At 35.4% G+C, this 14,203-nt stretch overlaps 1 protein-coding gene across 2 annotated transcripts in view; it reads right to left on the bottom strand.

The window, feature by feature from the left end:
• Positions 1-780: 780 nt before the first annotated feature.
• LOC120626628 (disks large homolog 2-like) overlaps positions 781-14,203 on the bottom strand; it is a 38,537-nt gene continuing 25,114 nt past the window's right edge. Inside the window, exons 4-10 of one of the 2 annotated variants that reach the window (XM_039894246.1) lie at positions 11,012-11,092; positions 8,765-8,962; positions 6,211-6,352; positions 5,256-5,325; positions 3,675-3,918; positions 2,537-2,709; positions 781-831 (exon numbers count right to left, since the gene is read on the bottom strand). In XM_039894246.1, the coding sequence (XP_039750180.1) occupies positions 828-831; positions 2,537-2,709; positions 3,675-3,918; positions 5,256-5,325; positions 6,211-6,352; positions 8,765-8,962; positions 11,012-11,092 (912 nt within the window). In that variant the 3' untranslated portion in view covers positions 781-827. Of the gene's footprint in view, positions 832-2,532; positions 2,710-3,674; positions 3,919-5,255; positions 5,326-6,210; positions 6,353-8,764; positions 8,963-11,011; positions 11,093-14,203 lie in introns of those variants that run through there. The other variant, XM_039894247.1, reaches the window with a different exon arrangement.

The raw sequence follows: 14,203 nt of genomic DNA, 5'->3' as shown, positions 1-14,203 counted from the left end.
ATATACTACACCACATAGACCCAGTGGCGTTCCTAGGGTCTCGAATTTGAGCAAGCCCAGTTATTTAAAGGACTAATTAGACTCACCGTGACCTCTTAAATCCAGTTCTTGTTGTGCCAAATGACAAACAACATCAACTTATATTTGAATAACACTATGATTATGGTAAACACGCGAATTATGATTGGAAATTTCAATTGATAATTGTTGGGGTCAATAAGTTTTTGAACACAGGAAAAATTTAGATTATTTCTGCTTAATGCATTATCATTTCTGTCAGTGAAAGCAGTAAGCCAAAAGCCCCATATAACCCGATAAGTGCGAGACACAGCGAGAGGACTTCGTACAAAATATTATTTCATTCTATCGGCTGTTGAATTAAATGTTACCACACCTCCAGCCAGAGTAACGTAGTGCTTGTATTCTCATTGTCCATGCACTATTGAAAATTTAAAACATACTGTTAATTTCCTCAATTATTTTATCTTTACTGGTGTCCATTTGTGATAGGGTACTAACTAGTTAATATGATAGGTACTCGGCAACTTAAACACACATTCCGTGGTATAAAATGAATATCAACTATGAATAGTACTTATAATACTTAATATGTTACTGAAATAAACTTAAATAGTTGCAATGAAAACACAATCATTATTTATCTTATGTATAAACTTAACAGTGTTCCATGAAACATATTGTTATTTTAACAAATACTAGTAATATAGAAACTGTTATTACTTAATTTGTAAAATCCACATTGTATGTCCACTAACTACACTAGCTTATAAAATTTTATTACATTCTATTTCACGGCTGGATCAGTGCTACCTGAAATTAAATAGAAATTAAATTTAAACGAATCCAATTGTGTTATTTATTAATGGTAGTGAAGTGGAAATAATAAAAATAAACTGTCAGCTAAATATAGATAGTGGTGCCAATTTTTATACACACAAATCTCTGAACTACTAATGAAAAAATATATTCGATGTCCATATGCAGGTTTCCTCACTATGTTTTCCTTCACCGTTGAAGCAAGTGATGTTTTAATTGCTTAAAACGCACATAACTTAGAAAAGTTAGAGGTGTGTGCTGGGATTCGAACTCAGCCCTCCCAAGGTGAAGCCGAAGCCTTAACCACTTGGCAATCACCGTTATATATACTTCATCATCATCATCATCATATCAACTAATTGACGGCCGATTGGCGCAGTGGGCAGCGACCCTGTTATCTGAGTCTAAGGCCGTGGGTTCGATTCCCACAACTGGAAAAATGTTTGTGTGATGAACATAAACGTTTTTTTTTTGTCTGGGTATTTTATGAATACGATTAGTATTTATTACATAAAAATATTCATCAGTCATCTTAGTACCCATAACACAAGCTACGCTTACTTTGGGGCTAGATGGCGATGTGTGTATTGTCAAAGTATATTTGTTTATATTTGTTTATTTATAATTACCAGCCCACTAAAGGGGACGGGTCCCACAATTAGAAGGGTCTAAGGCCGCAGTCAACACGCTGGCCCAGGGCGGACTTCACATCTCATTCAATATGACCAAACTGTGGTAAACTCGGCGTATTGCCGTGCAATAATCGCAATATTTGATGTAACTAAATACTATTAATAAATACTATTAGTAAATCTGCTAGTAATGTAACATTCTAATTTACTCTACCTAAAACAGGGAATTAGTTAAGCCAATAGAGGAATTAATTGTCAACCAATCAGGAAGCAATGAAATCAATTACTTTGTTGTGAGTATTATTGGCTGATTTTCTCCTGATTTTCTCGGAGTGTAGCAAATAAGGCTTAAATTTTATAAATAACATTACATCTAGTATATAGAGTAATTTTCAGCAATAAAAATTAACATTATTAATTCAATCATAAATTTGGAAGTCAGTATATAAATCATAGCACTCAGTACTAAACGAACCACATTCATAATTTTAACTCGTCTAAAAATGTGTAGCGCTTAAAGTGGGCACGGATAAGCTATACCTAATATTATAAAGCATTCAAGTTAATTTTGATAAACTCGCTAATCTCAGAAACTGCTGTTTCGAATTGTTTTCTTTTGTGTTGGTAGTATGGGCTTAAAGCACAACATCGCGCTGCGACCGCAATAAATATTCAAAACTGCGAAAAATATCCTTTTTGAGAGATTCCAATGCGTGCGATGCGTGAGCAGTAAACGTTACGCCAAAACAACAGAAGTATGTACCTACCTAGTAAATATGATGGAATTGTTCCTCTTTAAAAGTTCTACAAAAAGTCCGCGACAATAAATTAGTACTTTTTAAGGTCGACTCATCGGTCGGTCGCCAGGTACCGCTAGTCCTATAAATTACAACAAACTAATAATGTTAATAATAAAATTAAAATCTTTATTACACATCAAGGAATTCGCAGACAGTAACAAAACTTATAAACTAGCATACCTACTGTGTAACGGCACAATTTGAGCACATTCTTATAGTTGGAAATACTTATTTAAAAATATCTTTTGGTACTATTATTATTCTTACCTTGGATACATGATATGAACCTCAGGACGAACGGGTATATGCCTAGCAATGCGCGTGTTTGTATGAGGCGACATAGCCGCCGCAGCGTTGATCGCAAGAATGCGCACGCGCAATCGTTCGTACTGCTCGGGCTGGTATTGGGCGGCGACAGTCACAGCATTGCCCGAGTACTGCTTGAAAATTTTAAAATAACAATGTTAGCACACGCAAACCAAATTGCGAGGCACGCAGTACGATGGACGCTGAAGTCCAAAAGTGCCTAAAATCATTTAAATACCGACACCGTATAAAATCTCAAAGATATAATTTATAATCAGAACACCCTCGGACACCTTTCTCTAACAAGCAAAACAAAAAAAACGCTATTGATTCACAAGCGTTTTTTTTTAACTTTCACAAAATGTATCTTTTTTTCTTTATTTTTTGAACAAATTAGGTGCTGGAGTGCTTAACTCACTCCGGTAAATCCATTATATGGGCAAATAACATCAAACGACTTGCACTAGAAGGCTACGCATAAAGGATATAAAACCTTGGAGTGTCCTAGGCTAGGCTAGAATTTGGAATGCCCTTCCAGCTACCATTTTCCCCAGTGCCTACAATATGAGTACCTTCAAATCAAGAGTGAATAGGTACCTTCTAGGCAAGCACGCTCCACTTTAGGTTGCATCATCGCTTACCATCAGGTGTGATTACAGTCAAGCGCTCGTCTATAAACATTATAAAAAAATAAGTGTGGCAATCCCTACAGAACGCAAAATATCTAGCTACCTAGTACTTGTATATCGGTTGAAGTAACGATGTCGTATTCATAGTTCTGAATTGATGCATCAGTTAACATCAACAACATTTTAGAAAAAAAAAAGTTGCTTTGTTAAAAATTTATTATGGTAGTTTGACTAATCTATCAGGAAGTATTATAGTCGTAGTTGTAACTGGTACCTTTTGTTAAATTAGTATACATAGGTAGAGGTTATGAAATAAACCCAAAAATCATTTATTACACACACGTAAAAAAAAATAAGTTTATGGTAATTTTTCATTTAATGTTCCTGGCGTTGTATCAAATTCAGGGGCGAACAACGACTATAGGTTGGTACATATTATTTTAATGAATCGCTCTACTACTCCCACATACCTTCAAAGCGGCCGCTGCTTGCTCATGTGTAGCTCTGGAGAGATCTCTGCCATCTACACTCAATATCCGATCTCCCCTGTGGAGCAAGCCAAACGCCGCCCCTTCAGTAGAAACACCGGACACGAATACACCACAAGTATCATCTTCCAGTCCGCTAGTTTCATCTACTTCCCCCCCTAGTCCCCCTACAATATCCATCCCAAGCCGCGACCCCGTACGCACTAGACGCACCATCCGCACACATCTGTTTAAACACAATGTAAATCAGAACCATGCGTTAATGAATGGTGCACATATTCATGAAGTATGCGGTCTCATAAAGAGCTTAACGTTGACTAAACCTTTACCGCACTACTAATCTTGCTCTATGAAACCAATTATTGTGATTATACAAATGATTAACATTCTTAATAGAAAATAAAAAGTTGCTTCTAAGTTTTAACTCTGAATTAGATATATCATTTTCAGTTTCTTCGTACGTTCCTTTCGAAATAATGACAGGGACCAGCGACCTTTTAACTATTCTACACGAACGGCAACGCGATCTCTATCTAATGTTAATTTTATAGCGTCGTAAGTATCGACTTGAAATTGGTAGATCTAAACAGATTGTTCTTCGTATTTGTTTTTTGTATCAATAATTAGTTCCATAGGTAGAAAGTTATGAAAATTACTTGGTCTCAGTATTCATTTGTTATAAAAATAATACGGCTTTATGGTATTCATTGGTTTTTTTATAGTATTTAGATTGAATATTCTTTTCATAAAATGTAATGAATCCGAACGCTGATCATTGAATTTAAATTTAAATAATTACGTAAGCTTGTAATGAAAGCTTCTCACAACAATGTAGGCATTAAAAATATTCATCCAAAGTGAAATTCATTGAGAGAGTAAATGAAATGGAATTCTTATAATATGAATATGAATCCTGGCAGAAAATTATTGAATTAAAAAGTTATTAAGTAATATGTTATGGTTTTTAAATCGTTGTAAATTTATATACTGATGTCGAACATAATATTATTTTCAAACTAGCACGTCTCCATAAAAGTTTGCAAAACGAGTAATAAAGTCTCTCATTTGAGAAGTATTTGTATCTTTGTATATATTTTTTTATCATCGCTATCATCGATTGTTTTCCATTTGCTATAAAAAATAGCGGTCAAAATTAACGATATTCGGAAGTAAAGCTTAGTAAAAAATGTTACATTACCATATATAATAGCGTTCCATTATTCTATTATTTAAATATATCAAGTCAAATGTGTAAGCAGAAGAAATTGAATAAAAATTAATTTTATAAAACGATGGAACTCCGTGGATTTTTGATGGAGTGTATGTCGTCGCGAACCTATTTAGGGCTTTTTCTCGTGGGCTTGTTAGCACGATGTGACTAAAGTACAGACGTTTTATTTATTTCCTCAATAAGAATTTCGCTCACAACATTTTGAACTATACATAAGAATTAAAATCATAAATATGCGACTTAAAATTAACTTAATGCTGGTCGTGTTACAATAGAGATCCTAAGTCTGTCATCAGTACAATACGTACTCTGCATTGTAAGTTTACTGGTACCTGGGTATTTTATTTAACTCCTCCTCCGTAAGATCGTGCAGTGTGGAACATGACGTCGCTTGGGTTCTTGCTGAAAATACCATTTATTTAAAATAGCTGTTACATACTTGATATTTGATGTTTGATATACAAATTATTTATCAGGGGACACGGTAGCTATAGTGATTATATATGAATTATGGAATTACTGATGTCTTATAAATCTGATCTGATCTTGATTTCATGATTTTGTGGCTAAAGACTTGCAGTCTTACATTATTTTTTGTTAAATATTTTTACTAGGATAACTAATTACCTATGCAATATTATGTACTTATGATGAACAAAAAAAAAATATCCTATAACGTTTTTCAAATCGCACTGAAGAGATAACATATCTATTAGATAGCAAAAGTGCTTTTTATAAATCGGATAGGATTATTCTTAAAATAACGCATACGTGTTACAAACTAAGCAGCGAATATAATAAAATGTAGATAAAAATATTTTAACATTTAAATCTAATTTAAAAGGAAATAATAATAGTTAAAACAAGAGAGATCAGGCCAGGCGCTTAACTCTTATCCCTTTCAATTATTTATATGCACTAAAAGTGCAAACATACTTTTAATTTTTGGTCTTTTAATATATTAAGTATACGATATGGGTATAATAGGTAATTCGTTCTTTCGACTGACCAAATACTCTACCTAAAATTTAGAGTCTCAGCATGAAGAACGGCTGGAATTTTGCTTCATATCGTAATACTAATTTTACAGGGAAACTACGTCTGAAAAGTTTAGAAAGCTCCATGAAACCCGCGAGTACCTACCGAGTCGAACCGACCGAGGCGACTGGGTGATTATAAAAATAGATAAATTATTTTGATTAAGCTTGCCTTAACATTGGTCACTAGTAGATAATAATTATCGTACCAAACTAGCTTATAATTCTTACCAAATTATACACTACTTACTAGTATGAAGCGGTGCAGTTCGTGCGACGGGTGGAATTGAACCTGCGGCTGGTAGAACTACAAGTGTTACATGGTCTCCTGTGCTTCGCAACGCAGCGACTGCTGTGGCATGTGTTGCTCCTATTAAAGATGTTTCTACACCCTATTTAAATAAAGATATATATGTTAGTAGGTACCTATATCAAACTATAAACCTATTCTTACGAATCCGATTTTTTTTCTATTATAAAAATAATAGTTTGGAATAAAAGTTTATAATGTCATCTTTAGGATTGTGCAATAAAAGTCTGTGCTTAGTTAACTGGCATAAGCCCCGTACTCCGAAAATAAAATAAAGAAGGTCCTTTGGTTGAGTCGGTGGGCATTCGTTAATATTGCGTCGCGGTGTACAGACATAGTCTGCGTTTACCGGTTTTGGTTAAAAAGTATTATTTGTAATGTAGGTTAGAAACTCTGTACAGATGTGTTTCCTATAAAGGTTTTGCGATACCTCAAACCCTAGTTAAGGCAACTGATTGCATTTCACAAGGACACAAAATCAGAAGTGGGATTCTATATTAGTACCGACATATGAATCAAATATTTATTTAACTTCATTGATTAATGCTTGAAATAGGCAATGTTCAATTGGCTATGTGTACTTCTAACATTTCCCCTTGAGTGCGCTTCACTGATTTTAATCGATCGCTACACACCAGAGGTATTAAATGTCATACGCTTCTGGCCACAGTTAGGAAACTCGTAGTATACCATATTTACTATGTTCAGAGATCCGGCAGACTTATATTTAGGGTGGGGGGTGGCAATTACGTTATGTTGTTAGTATTTCGATGGGAGAATAGGAAATATGAGTATTGAAGCTCGTAACTAAGGAGGCAAGGTAAACTGTCGACAAGACAAAACAAAGAAAAACCAATTTATTTGACGATGCCTGGGATTCAGTTAATCTGTAATATACATTTATCGAAATAAAGGTACGTTAAATAATTAGAAATGTTTTATCGAAAAGTCGCGAAATTACATTTATGACTTATTTAATTCGATAATAAAAATTATGGATGTCTAGAATGAGGGAAATTTTAAACAATTTTTTTAACGCCAAATTCTAGCCCTGCACTGCTATATCAAATGGTACTCATTAGTGGTGATGTGATAGTAGTGGGTTAATCAATTTCTATTTGAAAATGAAAATGCTTAAGCGCTTGGCGTCATGTCCTTGTGTCCTTAGGGTGGAAACCGGCCAAGGCCGAAGCCTTTCTCTACAGCAGATCAGAAAAAAAGTCGGTGTGACGATGATAACGACTAATCAAACTTAACATTTTTCAACGTATGCCATTAAACTATCTTTTTTTATAAAATAAAGTCCCCCGTCCGCCGTTTAGAAGTTACGACGAGTATAAAAAGCTAAAGTAGAAAATGCCGCGGCCCCATCCGCCCCACCACAATCCATGCCATCCCATGGCAGTCCATTAAATACTAAGGCACACCTTAACAATTAAATGAAATGCATTAAAATATCATTAAGGATGATAGAGTTTTAATGTTTAGTTGATTTTACCCAATAGACTACTAATGAAAACTAACGGTTCCCGAGGGATTTGTGCAATACCGGAGCTAACGCGGACGAAGTCGTGGGTAACAGCTTGTTGATACATAAAAATGGTCACTCTGGCGAGTCGCGTTTCCATAAATATTTGGTGCAAATACTGTAAAAAGACTACTGGAAACCATACCTACATAAGATTTTTAAGAGAAGTTCATTAGAAAGACTATGGATTGCAGTGCAGTGGAAATTTCTCTCGTCTGATCTGGTGGGAGTCTCTTAGGTCTTGGCTAGTTACCACTCAACTGACATAGACGTGCCGTCAAGCGATTTAGCATTCCTGCATGATATCGTGCATAAACCGATTAGGGTATGGATTTTAACTGGCATACCCCTAACAAGTTAGCCCGCTAGAGGTAAGAATGCAGTTATGGGCTTACTTGTAATGGAATAAATAAAAGGGTTGGAAACATAATTTAAGCTGTAAGTGGAATTTATAATTTAAATTAATATCGATAAATATAATATCGATTAAAAAATTAAAAAGTCGGCTTACTGACGATAGTTGAACGTGACAACGTCGTAAGAAAATACTGATGGAATAGTTGCATATGTCAAAAGATAAATTTAATTTTATTTGTTTGATAGATATTATCGTTGCTATAAACAATTGACACCTCATTCACTTTTCACTGCACTTCATCCTTGCCGAAAACATGTAAATGTATTATTGTATAGAAGCTGTCCACGCGGACGCATCGCTCACTCAAGTAGGAGAGAGACATATGTCGAACGCGGAGACCGACTGTGCCTCTTTGTCGCTCGTTCCGCGCTCTCGCTTGCACTTCAAGCCTTGAAAGGGACGCCTCAGAGCGAGGTAACGCCGCATACGTCATGTTTTTTCGTGCGTGCAGCCGGCTCCATCGAATTATAAGACACGTCAAAAGAGAACATCGTCTCGTATGCCGTGACGACGACATGTAAGTTGATTTTACTGACATTTTTACTTACATTTTCATCGCTAACCGCTAGTATTTTATCACCAAGCTTGAGTCTTCCGTCGTGATGGGCAGCACCGCCTACTGCGATGTGTGATATAAAGATGCCTTCTCCCCCAGCGTCGTCCGCTCCACCGGCTATACCTAAACCAAGTCCACGCACTCCTCGACAGAGTGTCACGACCATTGGTCTACGAGCTCTTCTGACTCTCTGTTGAAATTATAAAACATCTCATCCTGTTCATGGATTCTTAAAATCTATAAACTACAACTTCTACTTAAAAACCGCTACCATTCCAAGATTGTATTTATCCCTCCTATTATTGTTATCAAACCATTACCGGCTCACTGCTGGGCACGGGTCTCCTCCCGGTTTAGGCCGTAGTCGACCATGCTGACCAAGTGCGGATTGGTAGACCTTACACGTATTGAAAACGTCATGGAGAACTCTCAGGCATGCAGGTTTCCTTATGTTGTTGAAATTGCTTACATTGAAAACGCACATAGCTCCGAAAAGCTAGAGGTGCGTGCCGAGAATCGAACTCGGTACCCACAAAAGGAAAGCCAAAGCCCTAACCACTAGGCTATCACCACCTTTCGACACATTCCAATGGGTAAAATGCAGTTTTCAATAAGCTACGTATATTTGTGAAAACACGAAGCGTATTGGCTCGCTGTGTCGGGAACACGACGCGTGTACAGATGTGAATCGACTCATTATAAATATTCAGGAGAGACGGTGGCGTTCAGACACATTTGGAATGATAAAATTTATCTATGTCTACTTTTATCATATTATTGGCTTTCGTTTAAATAAATCGCAATTTAATTACATTATTTACTACATGTACTTTGCAATTGGGTTCCGGACTGTAATGAAAACATGAGTGGCGTCTTCCAAGCAACGCATTTTTAAATAGATTTTAATATTTCCAGGAGTCGAAAAAGGCAAAATAAATTAAACTGGTCTCAATCATTAACTCAGTATTCGTGTTCCGTTCATTTAATCGGTTAAACCAAAAAACCGGTTCTAATTATCCTCGTAATATTAAGAAATAATATTAATCCTCGTAATATTAAGAAAAAACTGAAGTCCTTCTTTTTAAGTAACTTATGATCATTTTTATACACAACATGGTAAACTGGCAATAATGTTCTGTAGTTAACGTACCTAGACTTAATTCTCTGTTAGCATATATTACAAACCTGGGTGGTTTTCTGATGCTAGCTATAAGTATTTTTTTATTTTTTTTGGAAACTTTATGTAATAAATAAATTCAATTTTCTTCAGTTCACAGCTAGTAATAGATTTCACAGATTTATTGAAGTTAAAATTACGTTAATAGTAGGTAATAACATACAAAAATTAAGAACATTTCAATGTCTCGTACGCGTTTGTGCGAAATTTTTATTACACCTCGATTTATTGCATAAAAGAAAATAGGCTGTTCAGACTCATTATTTTTGGTAACATTCCATTATGCACACTCAATTCCACTCAACTACTTGTCTATTTGTAAAACGTGAAGCATGCAGTCGCTTAGCGTCTACAAAGCTTGAACGGATGTGAATCAAGTCGTCACTTGATATAATATTATATTTTTAACTTTACGATTTCACTATAAGTCTACATTCATTATTTTATCGGCAAGTTCGCAGAACTGGACGCCATACCATCATCTTAAGCTTATCAACATCCTACTTAGTGGACGAAGGAACTTAATGGAAGGATGATTTTAGAAATCACGAGGCACGTTTGATTCCCTTCCCTTCGTATCAGTAATTTTTTTCTGTTCCTATACCAATTATCCGTACCAGTTCTTAGTTAGGAGTTTGGCATTGCTCCACAATAATACCTCGAAAAATACGACCAGCCGTTGGTACCGGCTATTATCACTACCATAACAGTATTAAAGCTTCTCTGACAAAGGCTTTATATCGCTCTATAACATATGCCTAGCGACAATAGCCTATAAGAGTCCACAGCACTACAGACCTCTCCCAACTGGATTCTTTGTACATAATCTCCACGTTGGGCACACGGGTGATAAGTAGATGGTAGTAGTAGCACAAGTAACTCTGCAGCCCGTTCTCCGTCCCTTCCCTTAGTCGCCTCGTACGGTATCCGAGAGGAGACAACTGTCTTTTGATCTGCTGTCTACTCAAATTACAGCTTTGGTACGTTAATAAACCGAGAATCAAGAGTTTTCAAGAAATAAAAAAATATACAGAAACTTGAGTGAGTTATGGGAATACTCACTAATCTTACGATATTTCCAGCCTTTTGTAATGCATCTACGGCTACAGAATGTGGGGCGCCTTCCACGGAGATGTCGTTGACCTGCGAATGAATATGTAGTTGTAGAAAATTACCGCACACTTCGGATCTTGGCAATATTATTACCTGTACGAAATTTTATTGAACTGTACGTTTAAAAGAGCCAGAATACCGAAGTTGGAACGCAACAAATTACCTATTTAACGAAGTTAGACATCCTTGCTTTAATAAATATATTTGATTTTATTCCACTGGAAATTAGACCTTGTCTGCAATCTCACTTGCTGGTAAGTGATGATGCAGTCTAAAATTGCAGTTATATTAAACCCAAACCCTAATCTGTTTATATAGTACCGGTTCACTAAATCGGTTAGCGGCGCGTCTATATCGGAAGGGTAGTAACTTAAGGAAATTCAGAACTTATATATTCCGTAATTTCCCCTACCGGGGATTGAATCCGGGATATCCCTCTTAAAGCCTCAGCGCTCACCGCTGCGCCACGATACATAATGCATACGATAATAAATCTTTATTTGGAACAGAATGATACTAATGATACTAATTCGTTAGTTAAATGGTAAGTATGTTTAACTACGGATCAATGTTCTCAGATCGATTTTCAGATCAAAAATTATTATAGGATTTTCTTTAATAAATGAGCTACGTCCATTTTTGTGTCCCGGAAACGTTATAGTTACTGTTTTGAGGTCATGAATTATTACTTTATTTATTAAGGTATTTATTTACGTAATGGTATATTCGGCTAAAATATTGTACCACGTATCATTATTCTACCACAATTATTAAGAAGTTTTGAACGGTGGCATCCAATAAAAAGTTTATTTTTTATTTTTTTATCTGATACAAAACCCTTAAGGTGTGAAACGTTCTTGCGGCATCTATTTCATGCCACATTTGTACCTTTAAGCTAAGAGTGAATAGACATTTTCTAGGCCTCATTATTGCTTCCCCTGAAGCATGATTGTCGTCTAGACTATCTTATTAAAAGATTTTTTCTAACAAAAGACCTGCCTTCCTTCATTACTGTTATACCAACTAAAAATAAATTAAAGATTTTTTTTGTATAAATCAAGCACTATGTGCGGGCGAGACGTTATGTTGTGTCACTGCATTCACCCGGTTATTTGTGTGAGCGTATAAAGCTATCTCTTACGCCTACGAAACCCTTGTGGTCTTGATGTCCCTTCATATAATACTATTTTCTACCAGAAATCTTTCTTCGTCCACGCTTAACACCTTTGGAACTCACTAACTGAAGATATTAGACACTGCCGTTTGGTGCACTCTTTTAAACACAATGTGAAAGAGTATTATCTATCGTTGTCATAGTATATTCAACACTGTTTACTTATATATAAATATATCATATCGAACCATTACCGCTGGCTTAATGTGACCGAAAAAACACAAATTTCACAGGAGGCAATGTTTCGATATAACTGCCATTGCCCCGCTTGTTCTAGGTGCCCGTTTTAACACCACCAATGATCAAGTAAGATCATAATCGGCAGTAAACTTTCCGTTATTAACAATAATGGCAATACACCGGGTAGCATTTTATTGCCATTGAAAAACTGTACTTGTTTTTTTAAATATTCACCATTCAACGGAAGGTTTTTACAAGTTCCAGAAAAGGTTTAATAGTAACCTGGAACAAATTAAAAACACGGAAAAAGGATACCGGTTTAAAACACCATCAACGACTATTTATTTTTAATGCTTTGAAACTAATTTATACAGCTTCATCCAAATAGTTGTCCTTAAATAAGGTTTACCTATTCTGGCAGGAAAGAGTAGAAATTATTGATGGCGCAAGTATAGCATTCTTATTCTTATTCTAGCAACCCATATAGTACTAAGAAATAAGGAAGGGCAAAAATAAAATTATCCGTCAAGCATTTATTTCTGCAGAAAAGAGTCGAACGAGCCGGCTCTTAAGTTAGTCGTCGTTTAGTTTTGTAGAACTTCATCCCTTAAATGAATATGGCTCGAAATAACTGCCACTGCCCAGCCCGTTCTAGGGAACCATTCTATCACCATGATCAAGTAAGATCATAATTGGCTGTAAACTTTCCGTTATGAACAATGGCAATACACCAAGTAGGGCTCCAAGTTTTTGAATTTCAATTAACTCCTTGAGTTATTGCGGTTCCGAATGTAAATATTTTGAAACTAAATTATTGCTACAGTAAAGTATTTTCCTTATTCCGCTTCTCTCAATTTTAATGCGAACTCGTAACGAACAAATTAAATTAATATTATGATACCCTTTAGGCAAAGCTTTTGGATATTTGCCAAATCAGCTAGAGCAAATAGAAACAACGTTCTTTATTCAAATCGGACAGGTCAATAGCTCACTGCAACGAAGCTAAATTAATTGACTACCATTTTTACTAAACAGTAGAATAATCTAGGTAGGTAAATGCGAAAATATTTTCGCAGATCCCATTATACCAAATGTTTTCTTATTTTAATTTATAAATACCTACCTAGAAACTACCACTGACTAGTTGACTGATGTCGCACAGTCTGAACTGTTAAAGAGAAAAACATGACATTTTTAACAACACATTTCTTGAACGGTAAAAGCTTTATTAGGAACAGTTTTCCAAAAAATGATGACTGAAGCGGATGATTTCTATTAATTATCCAAGGCGTGTAATTTTTGCCACTTAAATAATTAAATGTACTTACCTACATTATGTATCAATAGATACGTTCTATTTTGGCTTTTGAATAAAATACCGAAATGGATTCAGCTTTTTTATAACTAAAAATACATAGGTGAACACAAATACCTTATTTGACTTGATGAGGTTACATACTTGATTCTTCATGAGTCGGACATAGGATACTTTTTAATCCGGGTTAAATTTATTATTATTCTCTCTATTGCAGTAGCTCGCATTGAGAGTTTGCAGATGATATTAAATTCAGAAAATCTCCAGTACGAGTGTTAAAATTTTTAGGGTAGGCTTTATATAACTCTTACAATGCCTATCCTAAAGTTTTCTATAACTCGTACTGTAGATTTTTTAATTTTAAATCACTTTCCCGCTTAGTGCATACCCTCTATGCACGCCACTGCTCTATTTTTAGTTCCTAGGGAATTCACAAAATCTACGAGGACAAAGTTGTGCATATAAAATAGGA

Source organism: Pararge aegeria, chromosome 9 (assembly GCF_905163445.1).
Source record: "Pararge aegeria chromosome 9, ilParAegt1.1, whole genome shotgun sequence".
NCBI lineage: Eukaryota > Metazoa > Arthropoda > Insecta > Lepidoptera > Nymphalidae > Pararge > Pararge aegeria.
The sequence above is the reverse complement of the archived record's forward strand: the minus strand, read 5'-3'. Positions and strand labels throughout refer to the sequence as shown.